The sequence below is a fragment of the Peromyscus leucopus genome, chromosome 8b (assembly GCF_004664715.2).
Source record: "Peromyscus leucopus breed LL Stock chromosome 8b, UCI_PerLeu_2.1, whole genome shotgun sequence".
Taxonomy (NCBI): Eukaryota; Metazoa; Chordata; class Mammalia; order Rodentia; family Cricetidae; genus Peromyscus; species Peromyscus leucopus.
This window is the reverse complement of record NC_051086.1, coordinates 95,018,596-95,041,291: the sequence shown is the minus strand read 5'-3', so window position 1 is coordinate 95,041,291 and position 22,696 is coordinate 95,018,596. Positions and strand designations below refer to the sequence as shown.

The 22,696-nt window shown below is 52.4% G+C and overlaps 1 protein-coding gene across 15 annotated transcripts in view; it reads right to left on the bottom strand.

Annotated features, from left to right (window-relative positions):
• The window catches only part of Srcin1 (SRC kinase signaling inhibitor 1), a 77,151-nt gene that overhangs the window by 23,911 nt on the left and 30,544 nt on the right, over nucleotides 1-22,696 (bottom strand). For 12 of the 15 annotated variants that reach the window (XM_037201347.1, XM_037201349.1, XM_028869077.2 and 9 more), the window contains 9 exons: nucleotides 19,021-19,044; nucleotides 13,470-13,665; nucleotides 12,701-12,899; nucleotides 12,191-12,284; nucleotides 10,837-11,699; nucleotides 10,165-10,257; nucleotides 9,876-9,919; nucleotides 9,398-9,588; nucleotides 8,161-8,336 (listed from right to left, as the gene is read on the bottom strand). In XM_037201347.1, the coding sequence (XP_037057242.1) occupies nucleotides 8,161-8,336; nucleotides 9,398-9,588; nucleotides 9,876-9,919; nucleotides 10,165-10,257; nucleotides 10,837-11,699; nucleotides 12,191-12,284; nucleotides 12,701-12,899; nucleotides 13,470-13,665; nucleotides 19,021-19,044 (1,880 nt within the window). The remainder of the gene's footprint in view (nucleotides 1-8,160; nucleotides 8,337-9,397; nucleotides 9,589-9,875; nucleotides 9,920-10,164; nucleotides 10,258-10,836; nucleotides 11,700-12,190; nucleotides 12,285-12,700; nucleotides 12,900-13,469; nucleotides 13,666-19,020; nucleotides 19,045-22,696) is intronic. The other 3 variants (XM_028869078.2, XM_028869088.2, XM_037201348.1) reach the window with 2 other exon arrangements.

Below are 22,696 nucleotides of genomic sequence, written 5' to 3'. Positions count from 1 at the left end.
TGTATAGACTCATGTGGTCCTCCTGAATGGAAAGTACCACTATACCCAGTCTAAAAAGAAAAAAAAAATAGGAAAAGAAATGGGTCTGCTAGGCATGTCTCCCTCGTGGCTACTGTGAGGACTAAAGCAGCCAGTGGTCCCTGGAGACGACTTGCCTCTCTCTCTCTCTCTCTCTCTCTCTCTCTCTCTCTCTCTCTCTCTCTCTCTCTCTCTCTAACTCCACACACACAACTTTCCCTCCTTACTTCTGCTTAGATCATTCAGAAGTTCTCCAAAGTCCTTTCAAGCGCTGCTCTCTCTGGCCCTTTAGAACACCACAGAGTACTGTGGTGGTATTGTGTTCACCAAAAATATTGTTACTCTAATAAAAATATCTGGGGTCAGAGAACAGACAGCCACTAGATACAAAGGCTAGAAAATGGTGGCACTCACACCTTTAATCCTAGCATCCCAGAGATAGAAATCCCTCTGGATCTCTGTGAGTTCAAGGCCACATTGGAAAAAGCCAAGCATGGTGACACACGCCTTTAATCCCAGAAAGCCAGCCTTTAATCCCAGGGAGTGGTGGTAGAAAGCAGGAAGATATATAAGGCGTGAGGGTGAGAAACTAGAAGCATTTGGCTGGTTAAGCATGTGGCTGGTTAAGCTTCAGGCTTTCGAGCAGTAATTCAGCTGAGACCCATTCCGGATGAGGACTCAGAGGCCTCCAGTCTGAGGAGACAAGACCAGCTAAGGATCCGGTGAGGTGAGATAGCTGTGGCTTATTCTGTCTCTCTGATCTACCAGCATGGACCCCAATAACTTGCTTCGGGTTTGATTTTATTAATAAGAACTCTTAAAATTCCTGCTACATCTGGCGCCCAACGTTCGTGTTACGAATTCATGAAAAAGCTGTTTGCCTGTGGCCTTGTGAGCCCCAGCTCAGGCCCGAGCTACACTCAGCCAGTTGTGGTGGCGCACACTGGTAGGATTTACTGAAGAAGGCAGAGGCAGGAGGATCCCGAGTTTGAGGCCGGCCTAGGAGGCTTGGGAGAAGCTTTGGCCCGGACTGAGCCACAAACAGTGGTGGGACCATGGAAGCAGTAGCTACTGCTCCACGTTGCCAGCTCCTTCTCATCATGTTGGTGACTGCGGTGATGCTGCTACCTGGGACAAAGGGTTTACTGCTGCTGGTTCAGAGAAGAATTGCCAGGACCATCGTGTTACAAGAAAGCATCGGCAAAGGTCAGTTTGGAAAAGTTTGGCAAGACAAATGGTGGGGAAAAATTGCTGTGAAGATTTTCTGTTCTAGGGAAGAATGTTTATGGTTCCGAGAGACAGACATTTATCAGACTATGATTGCTCCAAACCACAGAGGAGGCAAAAAAAAAAAAAAAAAAAAAAAAAAAAAAAAAAAAAAAAAAAAAAGTCTGCAGGAAACCATGACCATGCCTAACAGTGACTTTGACTTTGAAATCTTCAAAAAGATGACAGGATTCTACAACGATGATTCCACATGGACTATGATAAAGCCATTAAGCCGATTAACACCATGGAAAAATCGACTTTGGACTACAAACTGATCAGAACAATTTCGAGAGGACTAGTTGAGAAGATCCAGCCTGACAGACTACTCAAACAAGGACTTGAAACAAGCCCTGAACTTTCCTTTTATGCAGAGACTGGACAAATGATACAGGACTTGACAATTAACCCAAAAAATTTCTTTTCAAGATTCCCTAAAGATATCTTCACCCCTAGAAAGCAAAAAAAAAAAGAGAATATAGATATGAGATAGATCATTGAATCTACTCTGAGAAAAAAAAGATAAAGAAATAATAGGATAAATAGGTAGATCATTGAATCTACACTGAAGAAAAAGGGGAAGATATAAAAATGACAAAAGGTAGACTACTGAATCTATTATGAAAAGAAAAAAAAAGAATATGGATATGATAAGATAAAAAGGGAGATTATGGAATCTACTTTTAAAAAGGAACTACTTGTTTTAAATAAGATAAGTAATGAAAATTTTTTGGTCTGAGTTTATCAGATGTTACTGGACTGGACATTGTTAATATATATAATGGAGTTTTCATATGAATCTGTCATGTTAATGGACTAGACATCATTAATGTAAGTTTTGGCTGTATATATTGTATATACTTATTGGATAGTTTTTTCTTGTATTAGTTATAAGCTTTTTTTAATTTTAGACAAAAAGAGAGGAGATGTGGTGGTATTGTGTTCACCAAAATATTGTGTACTCTAATAAAAATATCTGGGGTCAGAGAACAGACAGCCACTAGATACAAAGGCTAGAAAATGGTGGCACTCACACCTTTAATCCTAGCATCCCAGAGATAGAAATCCCTCTGGATCTCTGTGAGTTCAAGGCCACATTGGAAATAGCCAAGCATGGTGACACGCCTTTAATCCCAGAAAGCCAGCCTTTAATCCCAGGGAGTGGTGGTAGAAAGCAGGAAGATATATAAGGCGTGAGGGTGAGAAACTAGAAGCATTTGGCTGGTTAAGCATGTGGCTGGTTAAGCTTCAGGCTTTCGAGCAGTAATTCAGCTGAGACCCATTCCGGATGAGGACTCAGAGGCCTCCAGTCTGAGGAGACAAGACCAGCTGAGGATCCGTGAGGTGAGATAGCTGTGGCTTATTCTGTCTCTCTGATCTACCAGCATGGACCCCAATAACTTGCTTCGGGTTTGATTTTATTAATAAGAACTCTTAAAATTCCTGCTACAGAGTACTCAGCTTCGAGTAATCCATTTACCTGCACGCACACACTAACTGCCATGTTAATTTCATCTCAGGTCTCAAGAAGAAGCCCTTCCCGTCTCCTCACTGAGGGTTGGGAGTCTTCTGCCTCCCAAACGCGAGGCTCCTCTTTGCTGGCTTGGGGACTTTCTGTACCCACTAGCTCAAAGCAGGCAAGAACAGTGTCTTCTCTTGTATAATATTAGAAGGGTCGACCTTAATATTATACTTGCCAGGGGCTCAGGAAAGAAAACTAAGAATGGCGAGAATTATTTTAGGGAAATGAATCTAAGTACACCAAGCTCTTAGTCCATCTTCTTTATTTCTCTGGGATAAAATGCTACCTACACAGCTCAGTTCTGCTCTGATGTCTAGCTCCATTCTTGCCTGATTGCTCTCTACCTTTATCTACTGCTCCCTCTAGGTTCTATCTTAATGCTCTCGTCTTAATTCTGCCTCATCTAGGTCCTTCTCATCTTGTTCTTACCCTGCTCGTACTTCCCCATCTGGCTCTTCCTCACCTTCCATCTCGTCCACATGTTCTCTCTGGTCAAAATCCTCCTTATCCCTCTCAGTTCTCCGACCTCAAGTTCTGCACGCCTCTCTTCCTCTCCATCTCCTCATACCTCTAAGTTCCATCTTCTCTCTCTGAAAATAAAACTGCCTTTTTGTCCCTTTGACCCCTATCTCTCCAAGCTATCTCTGCTCCCGCTGTTTCTGGCGAGTGTGCTTCGTCGCTAGGCAACTTAGCCAGGCAACTTTCATCACAGCTAGATGCACCTGCAAGTTGGAACCCTTTAGTTCTGAGTTAATTGTTAAGGGTGGGTCTAAAGCTAGAGATAAGACTTTGGAAAGGAGAAAGATAAGCTTAACTGGCACATCCGCCAGACCTTCTCAAACAGGTAGTCTGTTCTTAGAGAGTGCAGAGGTATCTCTGATAAGGTACTCTCCTCCATCTGGGGATGGCCCTGGCCAGATGCTGCCAATGATGATAATTACAGGGAGGCTTGAACTGGGGTTCTGGCTGTGCATAGCTGTCAGCGCAGGAGATTATCTAAATATTTCTAGAAGTGGCTACATAAGGAGTTAGAGGTCCATAAAGTCAGTAAGGCTGTAAGAAAGGAGGGTCCGAGCTAAATTGTGCGAAGCTATTATTTAATATTACTTATTACACCTGACCTAGGCGGTGTCTCCTTATGAAATTTTCCTTAAATCAGGAGAGTAGCATGTGGTGGTCTGGACTGTTATTTCTGTTTTCTTGAAAGTGGCTAAGGGAGATATCTGATTCCAGGGGAAGCCTTTCCTGAGGCTATTCTCCAAATACCTGGAATGTGTATGTCCAAAGAGTGATCAGTCCACATTGTTAGCAATTCTTAGGGAAAAGTCAATTGGGAAAACTATGAAGGCACACATGATTTTCATAACAGAAGACAGCTGATATATAACAAGCCAAGTAACACCAAAAGCTCCTTGGAATTTGGCTTCCTCTGAAGGAATTCCCTGATCCCTCCAGGTAGTGACTTTGCCATAAGCAGCTGAATTCTTATGATGTATTCCTGCGGCCCGCAGCTGTCCTCTTCCAGTTTCATCTCTGGAAAGCACCCAGCTCGGTGCCTGGTTTGCAGCAGACACACAGTCAGTAATTGTGGGAAGGGGCTGGAGAGATGGCTCTGTGGTTTTGAGCACACAGGGCTCTTGCAGGGGACCTAAGCTGGATTCCCAGCACCCACATCAGTGGGTTCTGACACCTCTGGCCTCTGTGGGAACCAGGACACGCATGCATATACCCACACACAGACACAGATGTTATATTTTTTTAAATAATTTTTATAAATTAAATACTTTTAAATTGTCAAATGAAGTGAGAAAGATGGGTAGGTAAGTCATCTCAGTCCTGGACTTGGATCAGTGGCATTCCTTACTCATATGCAGGACTTTATACACAGTTCTGGCAAGTTCCACCCGCTGGATTTCAACTCAACAGGGCAGGTGCAAATGACTTGAATCTGTTCTACCATCTGATCTGTCTGCTGTCTGCTCTCTCTCTCTCTCTCTCTCTCTCTCTCTCTCTCTCAAAGTTCAGTGTCATCAACCCAGCTCATCAACATGCCTTAGACATCGTCATCCAACCAGCAGGTGAAAAGACCAACCAGGACAGAACCAAGGGCAAAATCCCGAGATTCATCACCACTGGTTAAAGAACTACTTTGCATTAAACACTTCCTGTTCATCAGGTGCCACATCAGTCCTGTACATCCATTTCCTCATTTTAACCTTAAAATGGGTCCTGGAGGTAGGAACATTACTTCCAGTTAGCACATGGACAAACAGTGGTTCAAAAACTAAACTACATTTCCCAGCTTTCCTTGCAATTAGAAGTGGGCATTCAACTGTGGCCTATCTAGTGAAATGGAGATGGAAAGGACACACGCTGTTCCCAGATCTAGTCCATAAAGGCCTCCTATGCAAGCCCCCTCTACAGCCTTTCCCTTTCTGGTTGGTTATGAAGACCATGATCTTCTGGGTGATTTTGGAAGGCACAGGCTGAACATGGTAGAAACTCCATCAGCCTGGATTCCTGACTGATTGCCTATGAGAGAGAAATTTGCTAACCCATCTAGTGTTTTCTAAGACAGAAAGATCTGTCTGTTTTTTTTTTTTTTTTTTTTTTTTTTTTTAAAGAAAGATGTATTCACTGAGCTTTAGGTGTGTAAGTATTTTGCCTGCATGTATGAGTACTGTGTGCAGGCCTGGTGCCCACAGAGACCAGAAGTATACATCAGAATCTCTGAAACTGGAGTTACAGATGGTTGTAAGCCACCATGTGGGTGCTAGGAACTGAATCTGGGTCTTTTTTCACTACAAGAGCAATAAGTGTTCTTAACCCCGGAGTCAGCTCTGTCCCCTTTAATTAAGTTTTTTTTTTTTTTAAAGATTTATTTATTTATTATGTATACAGCATGTATGACTGCAGGCCAGAAGAGGGCATCAGATCTTGTTACAGATGGTTGTGAGCCACCATGTGGTTGCTGGGAATTGAACTCAGGACCTCTGGAAGAACAGTCAGTGCTCTTAACCTCTGAGCCATCTCTCCAGCCCCCCTTTAATTAAGTTTTTGAGATAGGATCTCAATATATCCCAGGCTGGCTGAAGATACGCAGCTGAGGATGACCTAGAACTGATGATGGTTTTGCCTCTACCTCCCAAGTGCTGGTTTTATAGGCTTACACCACCATACCCAGTTTAATGTCTTTGACTTTAGAACCATTAAATGATTTGGGAGCTTTTTGTTGTAGCAGCTGCCTTAAATAAATAAGGGATCCTAACTGAGGTTTGACCTTCAAAAAGGGGGATGGCAGAGGCTCTGAAATGAACTAGTTCAAGGTCACACAACTATTCTGTGGCATAGCAGTATCTACTCCTGTGGAACTTCAGCCACCGGCTCCCATGTGTCTCCCTTCCAAACCGAATGATGTCACCTACCCGCTGTCCCACCCAGCCCTGGCTCTACCACATAGGAAAAACCAGGCCTTTCCCACAGCCAGCGATGGGTCAGCAGACACTCAGGAGTCAACAGGCTTCAGTCAGCAGAACAATATCCAGAGAGAGCCCAAGCCTTTGGCTAGACAGACAGGTGAGTGAGCCCAGCAGGAACAAAACCAAAACCCAGGCTCAGCTGCCAGCAGGATCTCAGAAAAGAGGAAAGAACAAAGGAAAATGGACATGAGAGAAAGAGAAAGAGGGGGAGAGAGGGAGAGAGCGAAAGAGAGCACAGGCGAGCACATAGGGGCTGCAGGGCTATTGTGGGGCGGCTAGGGCAGGAGGCAGGAATGGTTCTGAAGGCCAGACCAGAACCATCACGAGGCCCAATCCCTGCCTCAGTCAAAAGAGCCGGGTGCCAGGCTGGAGATCGGCATCTCCTGAGTTCTCTGCAGAGAGCAGTCTGAGTAATGGGTGTGATAAGACAGAGGGTGAGGACTCCCAATGCTCCTAGAGAACTAAGGCCCCTAGGAATTCAGAAACCAGACACTCACGAAGACCAGGGCATAAATCAGTCCTTTTATCTCTTTTGCCTCCATGCTTTGATGGTTCTCTTAATTTCCCTTTAATGTCTCGGTCTAACTCCTTTTGAAAATCCTGGCCCAGCTCCTCTGTGCAGAATGGAAAGAGACAAGGGACAGGGAAGTGGGGAGCCAGAGTCCCTGGACGAGAGGTGGCAGCAGCTGCTTAGAGATCTGGCTGTGGCCGATCTAAGTCACCCCACCTGGACATGATGGAGGGCTGGGGTTGCTGCTGCTGGCTTATTTCAATTACTGCATCTCAGCGGCATGGTGTCACAGGACTACAGGACTCCTTGCCTTAAACATTGCCAAGACACTTACCAGGTTTGCACGGGCCCCAGGCGAACTGTGACCTCCTCACGAAGCCCCTGGAGAGGTCTCCAAATATGACTTAGTAGGGTAGCACCGTCCCACGGCTCTCTTGGCTCCCTGGTCTCAAGCCCCTTAGTACAAACCAAGCCCTCAACTGCTTCAGAAAGAATTGCAAAAAAAAAAAAAAAATCTCAGTACTGATGAGGACGCTGAGGCATAGAGAGAGGGGCAGCAGCTGCCTTGATCACATAGCCTTGATTCTGGAGCTGTCTCTGGATCCCCTATTGCACTGTGTCACTAAAAGGGACCACCAGGAGGGGTGGGGCCTTTGCCTCAGCCCAAGTAACTCAGGAGAAAAGGCTGCGGTGGATGGCGGCGGCGCAGCTTCCTGAATGGACGCGGGGAAAACAGCAGCATCTCCCTTCCCAGGTGCCAGACAATGGAATTGCGGCCAGACAGCCATTTGCTAAATCTGGATCAGACTGTCTTCTGTTAACCCTTCTGTGTCTAAGCACTCGGAGTGGGTCGTTCTCTGTCCCTCCTCCTTCAGGACTACAAGAGCCCAGCTGCACTGGGCTGAGGAGGGGGGGGGAGGGTTTTCCTTGACTCTTGGTCTCAAGGATCAGGGTGGCAAAGGGTCAGCGACCACCTGGGCAGGTGACGACACCTCTGACGCGCCACCTTCTTGCGCAACCCAGGGGTGAAGTTGCATAGGTCTTAGGTCATAAGGAAAGCAGGCAGAGGTCAGAGGGGAAAGAGACAGCTGGCTTCATGAGAGTAGGCTGCAGGCCACAGGAAGCAACACCATGGCAGAGGCGGGCACCAAGCCAGAAAAAAAAAAGTCGGGAATTATGCCAGATGGCCAAAGGTTTGTGGGTCACGGAGAAATCAGGCCACAGTGGAGGGTGAAATCAGACTTCAGAACAGACCAACCAACGTCATCTATGATTTCGAAGCAGAGGAGCTGCGCCTCCCATGCAAATCAGGCTGGGTCACCCCCACCTCACCCCCCTCCGCGCGCGCGGGGGCCCAGCCTCACTTGAGCTGCTGAGTAATGAGCTCCTCGTCATTGAGGTAGCGCAACCGCTCCTCCTCCACCAGGGTGCGCTGCCGCTGCAGCGGGTCCTCCTGCCGCCGCGCCGCCTCCGACACGCGCATGCTCAGCTCCGCCTCGGTGCGCTTCAGCAACGCGCGTACCGACTCCTGGTTCTGGAGCTGCGGGACGCAAGGAGGCCCTCGTGGGCAAGGATGCACGCGTGGACCGGGTGGGAGGAGGACGCACGTTGCTTGGGAAGGGCTGGCAGGGGGCAGCCCCGTGCAAGCAAAACTCCACAGAAAGACTGGGTAGCTGGGCGAGCTGCCGCGAAGACGTGGCAAGATAAAGACACAGGGGTCAAGGGCTGAGTTGGGGGAAGCCAGCAGGAGATCCGGACCGAGGATGATAGGGCTCACGGAGAGGGCAAAGTTATTATGGGTTTGGCTCAAGTTATAGCAGCATGGCTGTGGCTGCGGCTGCGCGCAGCAGCGGAGGGTGGGACGGCCGGGAGCGGAGACCAAGATTATATTCTGGAGGAGTACAGGGGCAGGAGAACGGGATGAGAATTGGTGTGGCCAACGGGTGGCACTAGGTAGGACCCCGAGGACAGTGTGACTGTGTCGCTATGGCCCAAGTAGCCCTGAGTGGAGACAGGGCCTGGGGTGAAGGACTCAAACCCTGTGGTTGGTAGGGTCTGCCGCTGTGGCTGCGACTGCAAGATGAAGGTCCAGTTCCGAGCCCAAAGGACGTGGGTGGGCGAGATCTTACCCGGGGCCCAGATGGCAGCTCTCTGCCTCCCCCTCTCAGCCTGTCTCTGCTCATTATCCTCACCTGACAAGCCCTGAGCCCCTCTGGAGGCGGCGGCACAGGGATGCCAGGCTCCTGACAGGTGGGACCATCTGCCAGGCAGGGCAGGACAGCCACTACAGGCTCAGGCAGGAGGAGCTGAGGGGACTTGGGGAGTACTGATGTGGAGCCTGAAGGAGTTGGGACAAGCCTCAAGGGATGGTGCATGGGGGAGGGAGAAGGGGACTGAGGGTCAGTGAAGGGTCGAGGCTCGGTGAGTGGACCAAGATTTAATGAGGAAGTGGAAACCGGAAAGGGAAGAGAAGAAAGGGGCCCGAAGAAAGACCACTTAACCATGCGGGACTCCACCAGAGCTGGGTGGTGGGGGATGGTGGGGCGGAGCTGGGGGAGAGGAGTTAGAGCCCCTAGGTGGGGGTGCGGTGGGGGTCGGTACCTGGAGCTTGCGCAGCTGCTGAAGCTGGCCGCGCAGGTCGCTAGCGCTGTTCTGTAGACCACGCAAGTGCAGCTGCATCTGCAGGCGGCTGACGGCAGTGGGCTGCCCTGCAGGGGTGCTGCTGGCCGCGGGCGGGGGAGGGCCCGACACCGGAGTAGCCCCACTGCTCCGACTACCCGATCCACACGCTGCTGAGAGGGACCAGAAGGATGAGCGAGTAAGGGAAGTGGAGCAAAAGGTGAGGGGAAGGAGCCATCCTCTCTCTCTCTTCCTGGCCCCACACCCAGGCAGTGAGGCACGTGGCTACGACTGTCCACCCGAAGTGGTGGCAAGTCCTAGCGCAATTAAAGTGCCTGGGCTAAGTAAGATGGCTGGCTACTCATTTATCTGTGGAAAGCCCCATGACGTAGCTAGTAGCCCAGTTTAAGGATTAGCAAACTAATCCTAAGACTCTGAGAGGAAGAGAAGGGTCACTCACGTGCTGAAGGGGTGGCTGCTCCATTCGAGCCTTCGATCTTCTCACTGTGACAGCAAGAAAAGAAAGTGGTCACGGGAGCTTGGGCTGGCCTCAGACCATCAAAGCTGAGGGGCCTCAAATGTCACCCGAGCTCCCTGATCTTAGGAGAGAGCCACAGAAAAGGGAAGTCACTCAGAGTCACAAAGTAGACACAGGCAGAACTGAGTCCAGAGCTTCTAATGTGGCTCACTGCCCTCATCCCTGCCTCAAGCCCAGGCCCTGACTGTGGTATTGGGGGAGGGGCTCTCACCTTGGGGTCTCAGGCTCTGAGCCTCGCAGTAGGGCACTTTGCACCAGCCCCGTGAGGCTCGCGATCTGCTTTTCCATGGCCTCCATGCGCTCCCTGGGGAGGAAGGTGGCTCTGAGCAAGGGCTCCGGAGAGTTTGTGGCCCCACCCGCCCACTCCTAAGATTAGCAGCAGCCAGAGGGCAGCTAGTCTTCCCTTGGCGGCCACACAGAACAGGAACCCAGAGCCAAGGACCCAACTCCTAGCTCTCCACGGCCTCTCTCACCAGAGGGCACACTGACGCAGAAGGATTGCTGAGTTTGAGTAGCCTGGGCTACATAGCAAGACTCCCGTCTCAAGAACACAAAACACAAACACAAAAAGCCCAACTCCTGCCCGTCCCGAGCCTGCTCCAGTGAATTTCAGCGGGGCCCTGTGCTGGACAGCGCTCGCTGCAGCCTGGGCACAAAAAAACGGCTGAGTCAGCACTCCATTTTCCCTCCCGGTAAACCGAGGCTTGGGGAATAAATACAAACTTGGGTCTCTACTGCCATCACTTGAGGCTTCACCCATCCATCCAGTGTCCATCCCGCCACACCGAAGACACTCTGGCTACCCGCTGTGACCTAAGTCCAGAGAGAACCTGCACCACCACCACCACCACCCGCAGTGCCTCCTCCTTTGAGGTCCCCTCACCTGGTCTCTGTGTCCTTGGCCTGCACCGGCGGCCCAAACCCTACTAGGGAGCGCTCCCCAGGTCCAGGGAAGAGCTCAGAAGGCGGCGCTCCGGCCGTCGAGGCGCTCCCGGTGCTGCGGGCCTTGCCTCCGGGACTCTCCGCAAAGACCGACGAGGAGCCCGAGTCTTTGCGGAAGGACTGGCGCACGGGCGAGCCGCGGCTGGGCGGCCCCGAGTAGGGGCTGTGCGGGGGCGGGGGTCCCCCAGAGGGCGCCGACACATCGGCCAGCTTCTGCGGGGACGAAGGCGGCAGGCGGAAGCCGTAACCATCGCCGTAGAGCGGGCCGCCGGCGCCGGCCTTGTAGAGCGAGTCCTCCAGGTCGGACTGCAGCGCGGCGGCCGAGTAGGTGCTGAGCGAGCGCACGGAGCCCCGCTTGTACAAGCCGCCCGCGCCCGGGTAGGCGAACGGGTCCCCCGCCGCGGCGGCCAGGCTCAGGCGGCCCTCGTGCAGAAGCCCGTAGGGATCGGCGTAGAGGCCCTCGCCCTTCACCAGCACCATGCCGCCCGCCTTGCCCGCCAGGTCCTCGTCGGGCTTCACGTCGCGCCGCTCCAGGATGGCGCTGGGGCTGGGGCTCACGCCCTGGCTTGCCGGGGCGCCTCCCAGCCGTTCAGCCGCGTGGTGCACCGGACTGCCGGCGTAAGAGGGCGGGCGGCCCCCAGCGTAGGAGAGGCGTGAGCGCGAGGGCGAGCCCGACGGCAGTCCCGACGGCAACCCCGATGGGAGCCCAGGAGGTGGCGAGCTGGATGCGAGGTGCGATGCGGGCGACAGGTTGTTGAGGCGCCGCGTGGGCGACGACTCCCGCGACGCGTACACCATCTCTCTCTGCGCAGAAAACAGCCCGAAAAGCCCATGGAGCCGGTCACAAAGGGGACTTCTTTCGCCTTGTTTGAGGAGCCGGCACCTCACCTTCTCCCCCCAATCAGGCCTAGGAAGCCCCCTCTGTCCTGTCTCCTTCTGTCTCCTCGGCCCCTTGCCCATCAGTACTCCAGCTTGGGAGTAACCCGGCAGATGGAAAGACATCAGAAAAGCAGCCCTCAGCCCATCCTTGATGGGGACCAGGAAGGAGAAGAGAAAAAGATGTCTCTGGGGGAGAGGCCTTGAAGTCTCTAACAGCCCTTTGGAGAAGTCTTGAACGGACAGTGAGGGAGGCCACAGGTGAGCAGTGGGGTGGAACTTCCCACAACCTCACAGCTATACCAGGACAAGCCTGTCTCAGCCCCTCGGTTCCCATCTCGGAAACTGTTGTAGCTCCATAGTCTGCCTAGATTTCACCTGCCCAATCTCACCAGTGCCCTGGGCGCCCCCAGACATACCCGGAGGTCCCCGTTGGTGAGGTGTGAGCCAGGAAAAGCTGCGTACAGTGGTTCCTTCCTATAGATCTTGATAATACTGCGGTCCTGGATATCCCTGTCAGGTAGAGAGGGGCAGAGGGTCACCATGCGCTCCCTCTCCCTAGCTGGCAGCAGCTACTTCGGGCAAACAAGAAGGCCCTGACACCCAACCCTTTCCTAAGCTCAGTGACTCCTGGTGCCTGGGGGGAGGGGTATCCCTGCCACCAGCAAGCAAGCACATGGGGGGGGGTGGCAGAGAGAGAGAGGAAGGGAGGGAGGGGGGTCTCCACCTGTCCACTTCCATGGCTTCCTGCCAGTGGGAACCCGCAGGACTGGATGATTTAGCAGAAAGGGCGGGGCGCTAGGGCTTCGGGAGAGGAGGCAAAGGTGAAGAGAGGGTGCACAGTGATCTAGGGAAGGGCCACCAGAGGTCCGGCACTCTTCAGAGGAGATGTGTGGGAAAATCTACCCAACCCCCGGGGCCTCGCCCACCGGACGTCCTCCAGCTCGTAGAAGATGTTCCGAGCTTCGTCTTTGATGAGGATGGCGGTGTTGGGCGACTTAAGCATGCCCATGGTGAGCTTCTGCGGGAACATGTGCGCGATGAGTGCGTGCAGCGTGTCCAGGCTGCTGACCTCATGCGTGATGTGTACGCGGCGCGTCTCCTCCCCAAACTGCAGGAACAGGACCCCTGCGAAGGAGACGCAGCCCTCACGGTCACTGCCTCCATCAGCTCGCCTGGCGCCAGGCGAGTGCGGTGAGCCCTCGGGAGCGGCATCAGTCCCACAGCGGCAAGGTCTGAGGCCGGAGGCTGCCCCCGAGTGCAAGTGCACCCACGCGCTCCTCATGCCGCCGGTTTGCGGCCCGCCTCTCCAAGCACCCACCGACCCCAGGCAGCTGGAGACGCGGAAATGGGGCTGGGGGCAGGAGCTGATGGGGCAGAAAGTGAAGGAAAGTCGGGGAAGTTGGAGAGGCTGGCGACAACGCCCGGAGGCGGGGGGGGGGGGGGTTGGGGGGGTTGGAAAAAGCCTAGTAGAAAGAGAAAAGGGCTGAATAGAGGGGAGGCTGAGAGAGCATCAGGGCCAGCAAGGGTATGCTAAGGTCTAGTAGAGGAGAAAGAAAGAGCGCCGAGGACAGCGAGGACTTCGAGGAGGTGACTGCCGCTAGAGGAGGGAATGGCAGGAGATGGGGTAGCAAAGGGCGGGAGGAGCCGGAGGGAGGAGCTGTGGCAGGGCCTGAAGATGAGCAGGCTGGGCAGTACCTGGTGAGCGCAGCTTGGTCTGGCTGGCAGAGCGGGAGAGAGGCAAGCTCTGTCGGAAGCGGTTCATCCTGCTGAAGCCCAGGGGCAGCTCGGCCTCGGACATGGTCTCCAGCGACTCAGCCGAGGCGTAGGACAGCTTGGCTGCCTGGTCTGCCAGCCCTGGCTGGGCTCCCTGAGTATGGCGCGAGCTGCGTGTCTGCAGGGGCAGGGCAGGGCGAGAGGCACCAGGCATGAGCCCCCACCCCCATCCCTCGCTCTGCCACTGCCTCCATCTGGGCCACAGAGCTCCGGCCAGCCAGCAACACACACACACACACATTCAGAGGAGGGTCTCCTGGGTTCCAGACTTGCTGGGCAGCTGCAGAAAAGATCCCCCAACTCTCGAAGGCCTTGGCTTCCCTGGGACACCCTGAGGTAGGCAGTGGGCAAAGGACTCGGGCACCCTGGGAAGCCGTACAAGTGCCATCTGAGTTGGACCCATGGGCACGCCTGCTATTTTAAGCTTCCAGCGAACAACAACAGCGTAAATTTGTCACCGAGGTGAGCAGCAGAATTGTTGAGCAAATTGGAGCATTAGTTCCAGACATTAATTAAGCGGCGGGTGTGTGAGCGGCGGATTTATTCTTCATGGAGTTGTGGGGGGAGGGCTTGGGAATGAGAGACCCCGGGCTTTCAGCACGGGGAGGTGTCCATGCCCAGAGTTCTTGACTTAGAGGATTGTGTAACTGGGGAGAGTCTCCCAAACCCTTGAGTCAACTGAACCACAATTGAAAGTAAACGGTACACTCGGTTTCCATGCAAAGCCAGGTGGGATACACAAGTGTGCTGTGCGGACTCCACCCCTCCTTGGGATACAAATACTGTCCCACAGCCTGGTTGGCCTCCCCTAGCAATGAGTATGACAGCCCCTTCCCTAAAGCCATAGCTAAAAGTGATCTAGAGCTGAGATTGGGAAGGATGTCACAGATAGCTCGGAGATCCCTAAGTTCAATTCCCGGTAACCCTTCCCTGAAATAAAGGCCTGGAGCTGTAGCTCAGTGGGAAGGATGCCACAAGACCTCCTGACCACCCCTCCCACCACCCCACCACCGAACCCACCCTCCTCTCCTGGGAGGTGGTGTCTCTCCTTATTTCCATTGTCTTTCTAGATCTTACTTTTGGCTGTCACCCAGGGCCACAACCTCTGCCATGTGCCCCAGTTCCCACAATAAACCCAGCTACTATATAGATGCTCCATGGTTTAGATTGTTATTATTATTATTAATTTGTTTCTGCTTGGTTTTGTTTGTTTTTCAAGACAGGCTTTCTCTGTGTAGCCCTGGCTGTCCTGGAACTCACTTTGTAGACCAGACTGGCCTCAAACTCATAAAGATCCACCTGCCTCTGCCTCCTGAGTGGTGGGATCAAAGGCATGCACTGCCGCCACCACCACACCGAGTTTAGATTGTTGTTGTTGTTATTATTATTATTATTATTATTATTATTATTATTATTTGGTTTTTTGAGACAAGGCTTCTCCATGTAGTTTTGGTTCCTGTCCTGGATCTTGCTCTGTGTAGACCTGGCTAGCCTCGAACTCACAGAGATCCACCTGCCTCTGCCTCCCGAGTGTTGGGCTTAAAGGTGTGCACCACCACCACCTGGCCTGTTATTATTTTTTGAGACAGAGTTTCACTGTGTAGCCCTGGCTACCTGGAATTGGCTAAGTAGACCAGATTGGCATTGAACTCATAGAAAGATCTGCCTGCCTCTGCCTCCCAAGTGCTGGAATCAAAGGCATTCTTAACCATGCTCAGCTCTCATTTACATTATTTAAAGGAGTAAGATAATGAATCAAATCTATATCTTTCTGTGGTATGTGCATTATACATACAAATGTAAGCTTACTGCCATGAGAAAAATTAAACATGTTGTCCAACTGTACTTAATAGTCTTATTTTCACAGGCAAGTATGTTGGTGCATGCCTAAAATCCGAGCAGAGAAAAAGCTGAGGCAGGAGGATAGCCATGAGTTTGAGGCTACACTGTGAGACTGAGTCTGAAAACAAACTAACACAAATAAACTTATTTTTAGCACTTAAGTCACACAAATCACTTGAAACCATCAACACTGCAGTCTTAGGGCTGAGAAATCTCTTCCTTTATTTCTTTCCTGGTTTTTCAAGGGGTTATATATATTAGCTGTTCTGGAACTCACTCTGTAGCCCAGGCTGGCCTCAAACTCACAAAGATCAGCCTGCCTCTGCCTCCCAAGTTTTGGGATTAAGGGCGTGCACCACCACACCTAGTTTAAGAGAGCTTTCTTTATTCATTTTTTTCTTTATTCATTTTATTCTTTTATGAAACCGAATTTTGAATAATTGGGATATATTACTTATACAATTAAAAAGACAATAGCAAAGGCATCTCTCTTATGTTTTCTGTTTTTGAAACAGGATCTCACTATGGAGCCATTACTGGCCTACCAAGTACTTGATATATAGGTCAGGCTGGTCTCAAACTTGTGTCTATCCTCCTGTTTCTGCCTCCTGAGTGTGGGATTACAGGCAAGACCACTTCTCCGAACAAACACCTCTAAAAGGGAATAATTTATTCTTCTGTCCAGTCCTTCTTCCCCCAAATCCTGATTATCCCTTAACTAATCTCTGCCTTCCTATTAAAGCCAGTTTAATGTTTCATCCAATTAGCACTCTTGGAAAGGGACAGCACAGTGGGAGAGCATCTTCCGACAAGCCGTGTGCCCTGTGGTCCTCAGAGAGGCCTTGAGAATGTGGGGCCATGGAAAATCAGACTTGGGGGCTTCGAGCCTCAAGCTCAATACCTTGACCGGCAGGGAGAAAACGGGTCTTGGAAGGAGGGAGGTGGTGTTATGAACTGGGCCCGCTTGGGAGATCTTGTGTCCAGACTTCAGAGCCTAGGCTTCAGTTCTAGGCTGACCAACGGAGACAGAGGCCCCTCCCACCTCATCCCCAGAGAAGCCGCGGCAGTGGGCAACCTACGCAGGCGTGAGGGAGTCTGCATCAAGCTGGTGGGCATGGGGTTGCCAGGCAACTGAAAGGTCAGTGGTTGCCAGGCTGGGGTCGATGAAAGGCGACAGAATGAAGCAGCTGGCACAGATGAAGGATAGGGGTGGCCACTAGGTAGAGTGGGGGACACAAACGAATGTCAGGAATACGATGGGGTGAACTGCATGAAGAGGGCAGGACCCTGGGGATGGCTGGCCACAAATACAGGAACTCTAGGGAAAAGAGACAGTCACATCCCTTCCTCTGCCTGTTCCTGCCTCCATCCTAACCCATGGGCACCTTTCCATTCTTTCTACTTTTACAGAAAACCATAAACCAGCAGTGGTAGTACTCGGGAGGCACAGCCAGGTGGGTCTCTGTGAGTTCGAGGCCAGTCTGGTCTACAGAGAGAGTTCCAGGACAGCCAGGGCTACACAGAGAAACCCTGTGTGTGGGGGGGGGACTCCAAGGAGAAGGAAACTCTATTAACGCTTCTGTCTGCTCCCTGGCCTCCACCAAGGCAGAGAAAATGAAACATCTAGAAACCACTAGCAGGCATGTCCAACTTTTGACATGGCGTCTACCAAATTCACAGTTGACAACTGAACAAAAGTTACAAAAAAAAAAAATCACAAAATAAATCTTAGAATGTTTCACATAAGCTCATGATTTGGTGTTTGACCGCAAGGACAGCCACATTTGGCTGCTGGTCACAGGTCAGGTGTCCTGGCTAAGGAAGGTGGCAAGGGAAGGAAACGGGAATTCAACCTGAACTTGAATAGAGGACGGGGCTGCCGAGGGAGGCATGAGCTCAGCCATTGGACCTGCTCCACCCAGGAGCGAATGAGACCTGGCCTGAGACCAGGCAGAAGGAGCCAGGGCTAGAACAGTGAAACCAAGGTCTGGGCTCCCAACAGCTCTCTACAGACTTGGGCAGAAGCACCAGAGAGGAGGATCCACAAACTCTCTTTCCAGGATTCACAGTCGCTTAATCATAATCTATCTGAGTGGAAGGAAGCCTGGTGCTCCAGACTTCCCATGGAAGCCTAAGGCGACTGGAGCACCCAGAGGCTGGCATCAGGTCGGCAGCCATGACTCTGATTCTGATGAAATCAGCTACCAGGTAAAGCTTGCTAACAGGACAAACTGCCTCAGACAGGCATTCTTCTCATCTCTTCAATCTTTCAACAACTCTGAATTAGCCCTGATGGCACATGCCTGTGATCCAGCAATTCTGGAGGCGGAGGCAGGAGGACCACAAGCAAGGCCTGTCTGAACTACAGACGTAGCCTGGACAACTTAGTGACATCCTGTCTCAAAATGAAAGGTGCTGGGTATGGTGGCGCACACCTTTAAACCTAGCACTCAGGAGGCAGAGGCAGGTAGCTCTTTGTGAGTTTGAAGCCAGCCTGGCCTATATAGCCTGTTCCTGGCCAGTCAGGGAGACTTTATCTCAAAAGCAAGCAAAACAAACAAACAAAAACAATACCCCTGAAGAGTTGCATGCTCAAGAGCCTGGATTTAATCCCCAAAAGGGGAGTGGGGGGACCCCTCTATGATGAAGACACTGTTCACCTTCCAAAGGAGAAAATAAAGCCCAGAGGACTGTAAGTTACAGCTGGTCACTAAGCTAATTAGTATCAGGTTAGCATTCACCATCGGGCCATCAGACCCGCAGGCCATGCATTAACCCTCTCCTTCCTCCTGCCCCATCCAGAGAGGCAGGCTGACAGGCAGATACAGGCTTCCATGATTCTCTGATTCAAAGGCTACTTACAGAAAAGAAATTGTTTGCACCCAGGACACCTGGTCAGTCTGGGTGACAGCCTGCTACCCTCTCATAATGTCTGCGACTCCAGGGACCACAGATCCTCCTATATGATAAGCCACAGCAGACCTTGTCTCACCCAGCTCTGGGGGTGGGAACCAAGGAAGATGGAGGGAGTGCCTAAGGGACACCATGGTATCCTGGGAGCTGGGAGAAAGAAAGCATTCCAGCTCTCAGTAATACAAACTGTTCAGAGGCAGTAAGAAGGCATCCATTCCCCAGACCTGGCCCCCAAGGTGAACAAGTTTAAGGGTACAGGACAAGTGTGTTGCCTGGCCCTGACATGGTGGGAAGTAAGAAAGGCAGCCATGAGAACTTCCTTTGAGGGACAATGTGAATCTAGGGTCCAGGGCCCACGGGGAACTCATGCATTTGGGTTCCTGCCTCCGTCAGCTGACTCTCTAGGCTGAGAAGTGTCGGGAGTCCTTCTCACTCCCAGCAGGCTGGGAGAGCTGGGGACTTGAGCATCTCTAGACCAAACCTCCAGCAGAGGTGGCAAAACTCCCATTCCGGATCCATAAGCCCCTGGCAGACAAACCCAGACTCTCCCCCAAGCAGCAGCCATAGCCAGCAGCCCCAGGCCCACCGCCCACAAAGGAGGGGGCCCCCTGCAGACGCACACCCCAGTGCAAAGCATGTGCAAGCCAGAGGTGGGGGGTGGGGAGTGGGGGGGACAGGACATGCAGTGGTCACAGAGGCAGAAGCATCGCGCACTGACCTTGAAACTCCAGTAGTTTGGTTGCTGATGGGAATAAGAGAAGAGATGGTTATGAGGAGGCTACCAGGGAAGCGGGCGCAGGGACAGGACAGAGGTCTGCAGTACACAACCCTGGGTCATGGGCCTCCACCCTCTGGGGAACAGACAGTAGGCAATGCCTGTGCCTCTCAATTCTCTCCTGAGGCTGGAACATTCCGGTTCACCAAGGATGGGCAGGTTCTGGGTCTGCTGGTGGGGGAGCGGGATGGAACATTCCAGATGTTTTAAGTGTCTTTCTAGCCATAGTAACTGACCTCAGAGAGAGCTACCGGTAAAGGAAAAGCAAAGATGACTGTGAGGCAGCCAAAGACTCTCGGGGAGGGCAGTGAGAAGTCTGGGCAGTGGCGGGATCTGAGAGGTGGCGGCACTTGGTGTGGGAGGCCAGGTAAAATGTCCCAGAAAAGATGGCATTCCAGCTTGGTCAGGAAAGCGAAGGGCTGGAGATGGGGGAGAGGTGTGGTGAGCAGACCCACATAAGGCTTCAGGAGGTACCCTGGAACAGGCAGGGGGACTGGGAAGGAGCAGATGGGAGTGAGGGGTCAAAGGCGGGGGCCAGACACTGGGCAGTCTGCAATGGGAGCTGCAGCTACAGACCAAAGTACAGAAAACACGGCAATGAGTCCGCGCAAAAGGAACAGGACTCCAGTAGAGCTAAGGACAGGGAGTAGATGGTGGCAGCTGGGACCAAGGCCAGAGCAGGCAGGCCTGTGTGCCAGGATGTGCAAGGATTGTGGAGGAAAGTGGACCATTGCCAGTGACCTCTGGCACTGGGCAGTGGCTGGGGAGCCGGGGCAGCACTTGGAGCTACGCAGACAGCAGAGAAATTGTAAGGGGACCCTGAGGCTTCTCCTCACTCCCGGCAACCCAGGGTCGCCCTGCCCTCCCTAGAGACCGGAAGGTCCTTCCAGATGGTTAGTAACAAAGAAAGGACAGCCCTGAGGGCGGGCTGGTTCTTGGCAAAGCAGAGGGTACCCTGCTGACCGGTGCCAGCCTCAGCAGGAGGACAGATCCAGCAGATGGCCTGATCCCAGGGTGCCTGGCAGGGGCAGACAAGATTCCCCAGGCCTCAGAGCCAATGGCCGAGGAGAGGGACCTGGAGGCTTCCCGCTGGGAGGACACCATGCTGTGGTGCCCTGTGCCCCCTGGATGTGTTGGGAGCAGGGAGGAGCTGGGACGGGGCTGAGGATGGCTACTGCTGGGTACAGATTTCCTACTGATGCCAATCTGGATCTGGACTAAAGTTTGCCACCACACTGCACACATACCTGATCCACAATCCCTCTCTCTCCCAAATTACTGGCTCCAAAAGATGAAAAATAGCCCCACATTTCAGGCAGAAAAAGGGGTCAGCAAAGGCTGTATGGACACAGGGTACCCCTAAGGTGACAAGGGATGCCCTCAGATACCACAGGAAGGGGCAAGGCTTAAAGACTCGAGCCACGGCTTCTGTGACCTTGGACAGAAGGGGAGGCATGGAGAGTAGACTGAACGGAGACATCAGAGCCGGGCTGAGGACTTGGAGAGGTTTATGTTGAAAGTCAAGTCTGCAGACCAGAAATGATGGACGGCTCTGCAGAGAAAGCCTCATACTCCCTACGCACCCCACAGTGGGTACAAGAGCCATCCACATTGTTCCCGCCAGGAGCTGGTAGACTCAGACACATCCTTGGGTAGACAAGGATGTCACAAACATGCCCAGAACAACAAACACACCCACCAAGGTGCACAGCACTAAGGGAAGCCACGAGAAATGGCCCCAGGAACACACAGCAACTCAGACACATCCACACTGAGACCCGATTCAGACCCACATGTACTTCCAAAAACCCTAGCTAGCACTATGCCCAAAGACACAGAGGGTCTAAGACCAGTCACACCACCCTCAGCATACCACAGAGCCACAGAGGCAAGGACACCCATTCACACACATACACAAATTCTAGCTGCAGAAATAAACACAAAACAGTACACAAGGGCCAGCAATACAGCTCAGTGGGGCTTGCGGCCAAGCCTGGTGATCTGAGTTCGATGCCTGGAGCCCACATGGTGGATTGAGAGAACCAAATCCCCTATGCTGTCCTGACTTCCACACACATATACCATGGCAATCAGACTCCCCCCCCCCCATACACACATACTAAGTTTAATTTTTTAACATCAGAGCAATGTATGGAGTACACAGAGACTCAGAGAAAATGTCCTTTCTCTGCTCCCCTCTACGAGCAGGGTCAGGGCATTTGTGGTACCTCTAGCCAGTATCCATTCATTGGTTATGATGGCCCCATCATTGTGAGTCAGGGAGATGATTTCCTGAACCGAGAGCAATAAAAGTTGTCCCATCCTGAATTTGGTCACCTGTCTCAGCACAAGGGACTCAGATGACTGAGGTCCAACTGGTGTTGCTAGGAGATGGGCAGGCCAGACCTGGCTAGAGCCACACTGACTAGGCCCCACTGTGGACTCCAAGCTTGTACACACCCACTGGGCAGCAGCTGGAAGACTTGGGTCACAAACAGGCCCAAGGGAGATGACAGGGTGGTGGTACCAGTGTTTGGGAAAGATCGTGCTAGCTCTGGGAAGGGAACAAATGGAAGAGAAGCCATGTTTGTGTTTGGGGGACTTGGATGGATTCATGACACTGCCATTCAGCCCTGTAACTTGCCGCTCTGAGTGCCAGAGCCTTCTCAAGCAAGCCCCGCCTCCTTCCATGGTCCTCTCTTCAAATGGGGAAAAGGGATCCTTTCAGCTGGTCCCAGCAGGAACCAGGTACACGGTCTCCCAGCAACTCTCTGTCCTGGTAGGGGAAAATTGCAGCGGGAAGAAGTCCCTGGGGAGATGGGCCATCATCCACCCTTCCAGGCGTTAACCCATGGGGCCTTCCCTGAAGATAGAAAGCAGAGACTCCTCCTCGTGGTGCAGGAGGGACACCTCTGGTCCCTACCCTGACCCCCTTCCTAGTTGTAGATTCCTCGGCCTGTGCCCAGCACAGTACCCGGTATGTAGCAATACCCTCGACAAATCTGTGGCAATGAATAAATGCCAATCAAGCAAACCAGGCAAGGCCAGCAGGCAGGGGGTAGTTCTTCATACTAGGCCTGGCCCCGCTCCTTCCAACTCCTGGCCCCGGCTGTTCTGAGCCTCCCCCCACCCAGAATGACACAGGTCTAAAAAACCCCTGAAAGAATGAATGGCAGGGAGCTGAGCATAGTGGTCCACGCCTTTAATCCCAGCACAGAGGCAGGCGGATCGCCGAGAGTTCGAGGCCAGCCTAGTCTACCAGGAGAGTTCCAAGACTGCCAGAGCTACATAATATAGAGAGACCCTGTCTCTAAATAAATAAATAGATAGATAAATTAATAAATAAGGCAGAGACAGAAGGGACCCAGGGTCCCTCTTCCCTTCACTCAACAAAAACATCACCAAAACCAAAACATCTCGAGGACGTGCAGGGAGGCTAGCCTCCCCAGAACTCAGGGACCGGGGAAGTAGAGCTGCACTGGGCACTGGAGAGAGACTAGCGGGACCCGGCGCGGGTGGTGAAGGCTTGCCGGAGGTGAGGCAAAAACAGGAGCCAACCAACCATCCCCCAGGACCAAGCTCTCAGCCGTGGGGGAGGGGACTTCCCCCAGGGAGCCCA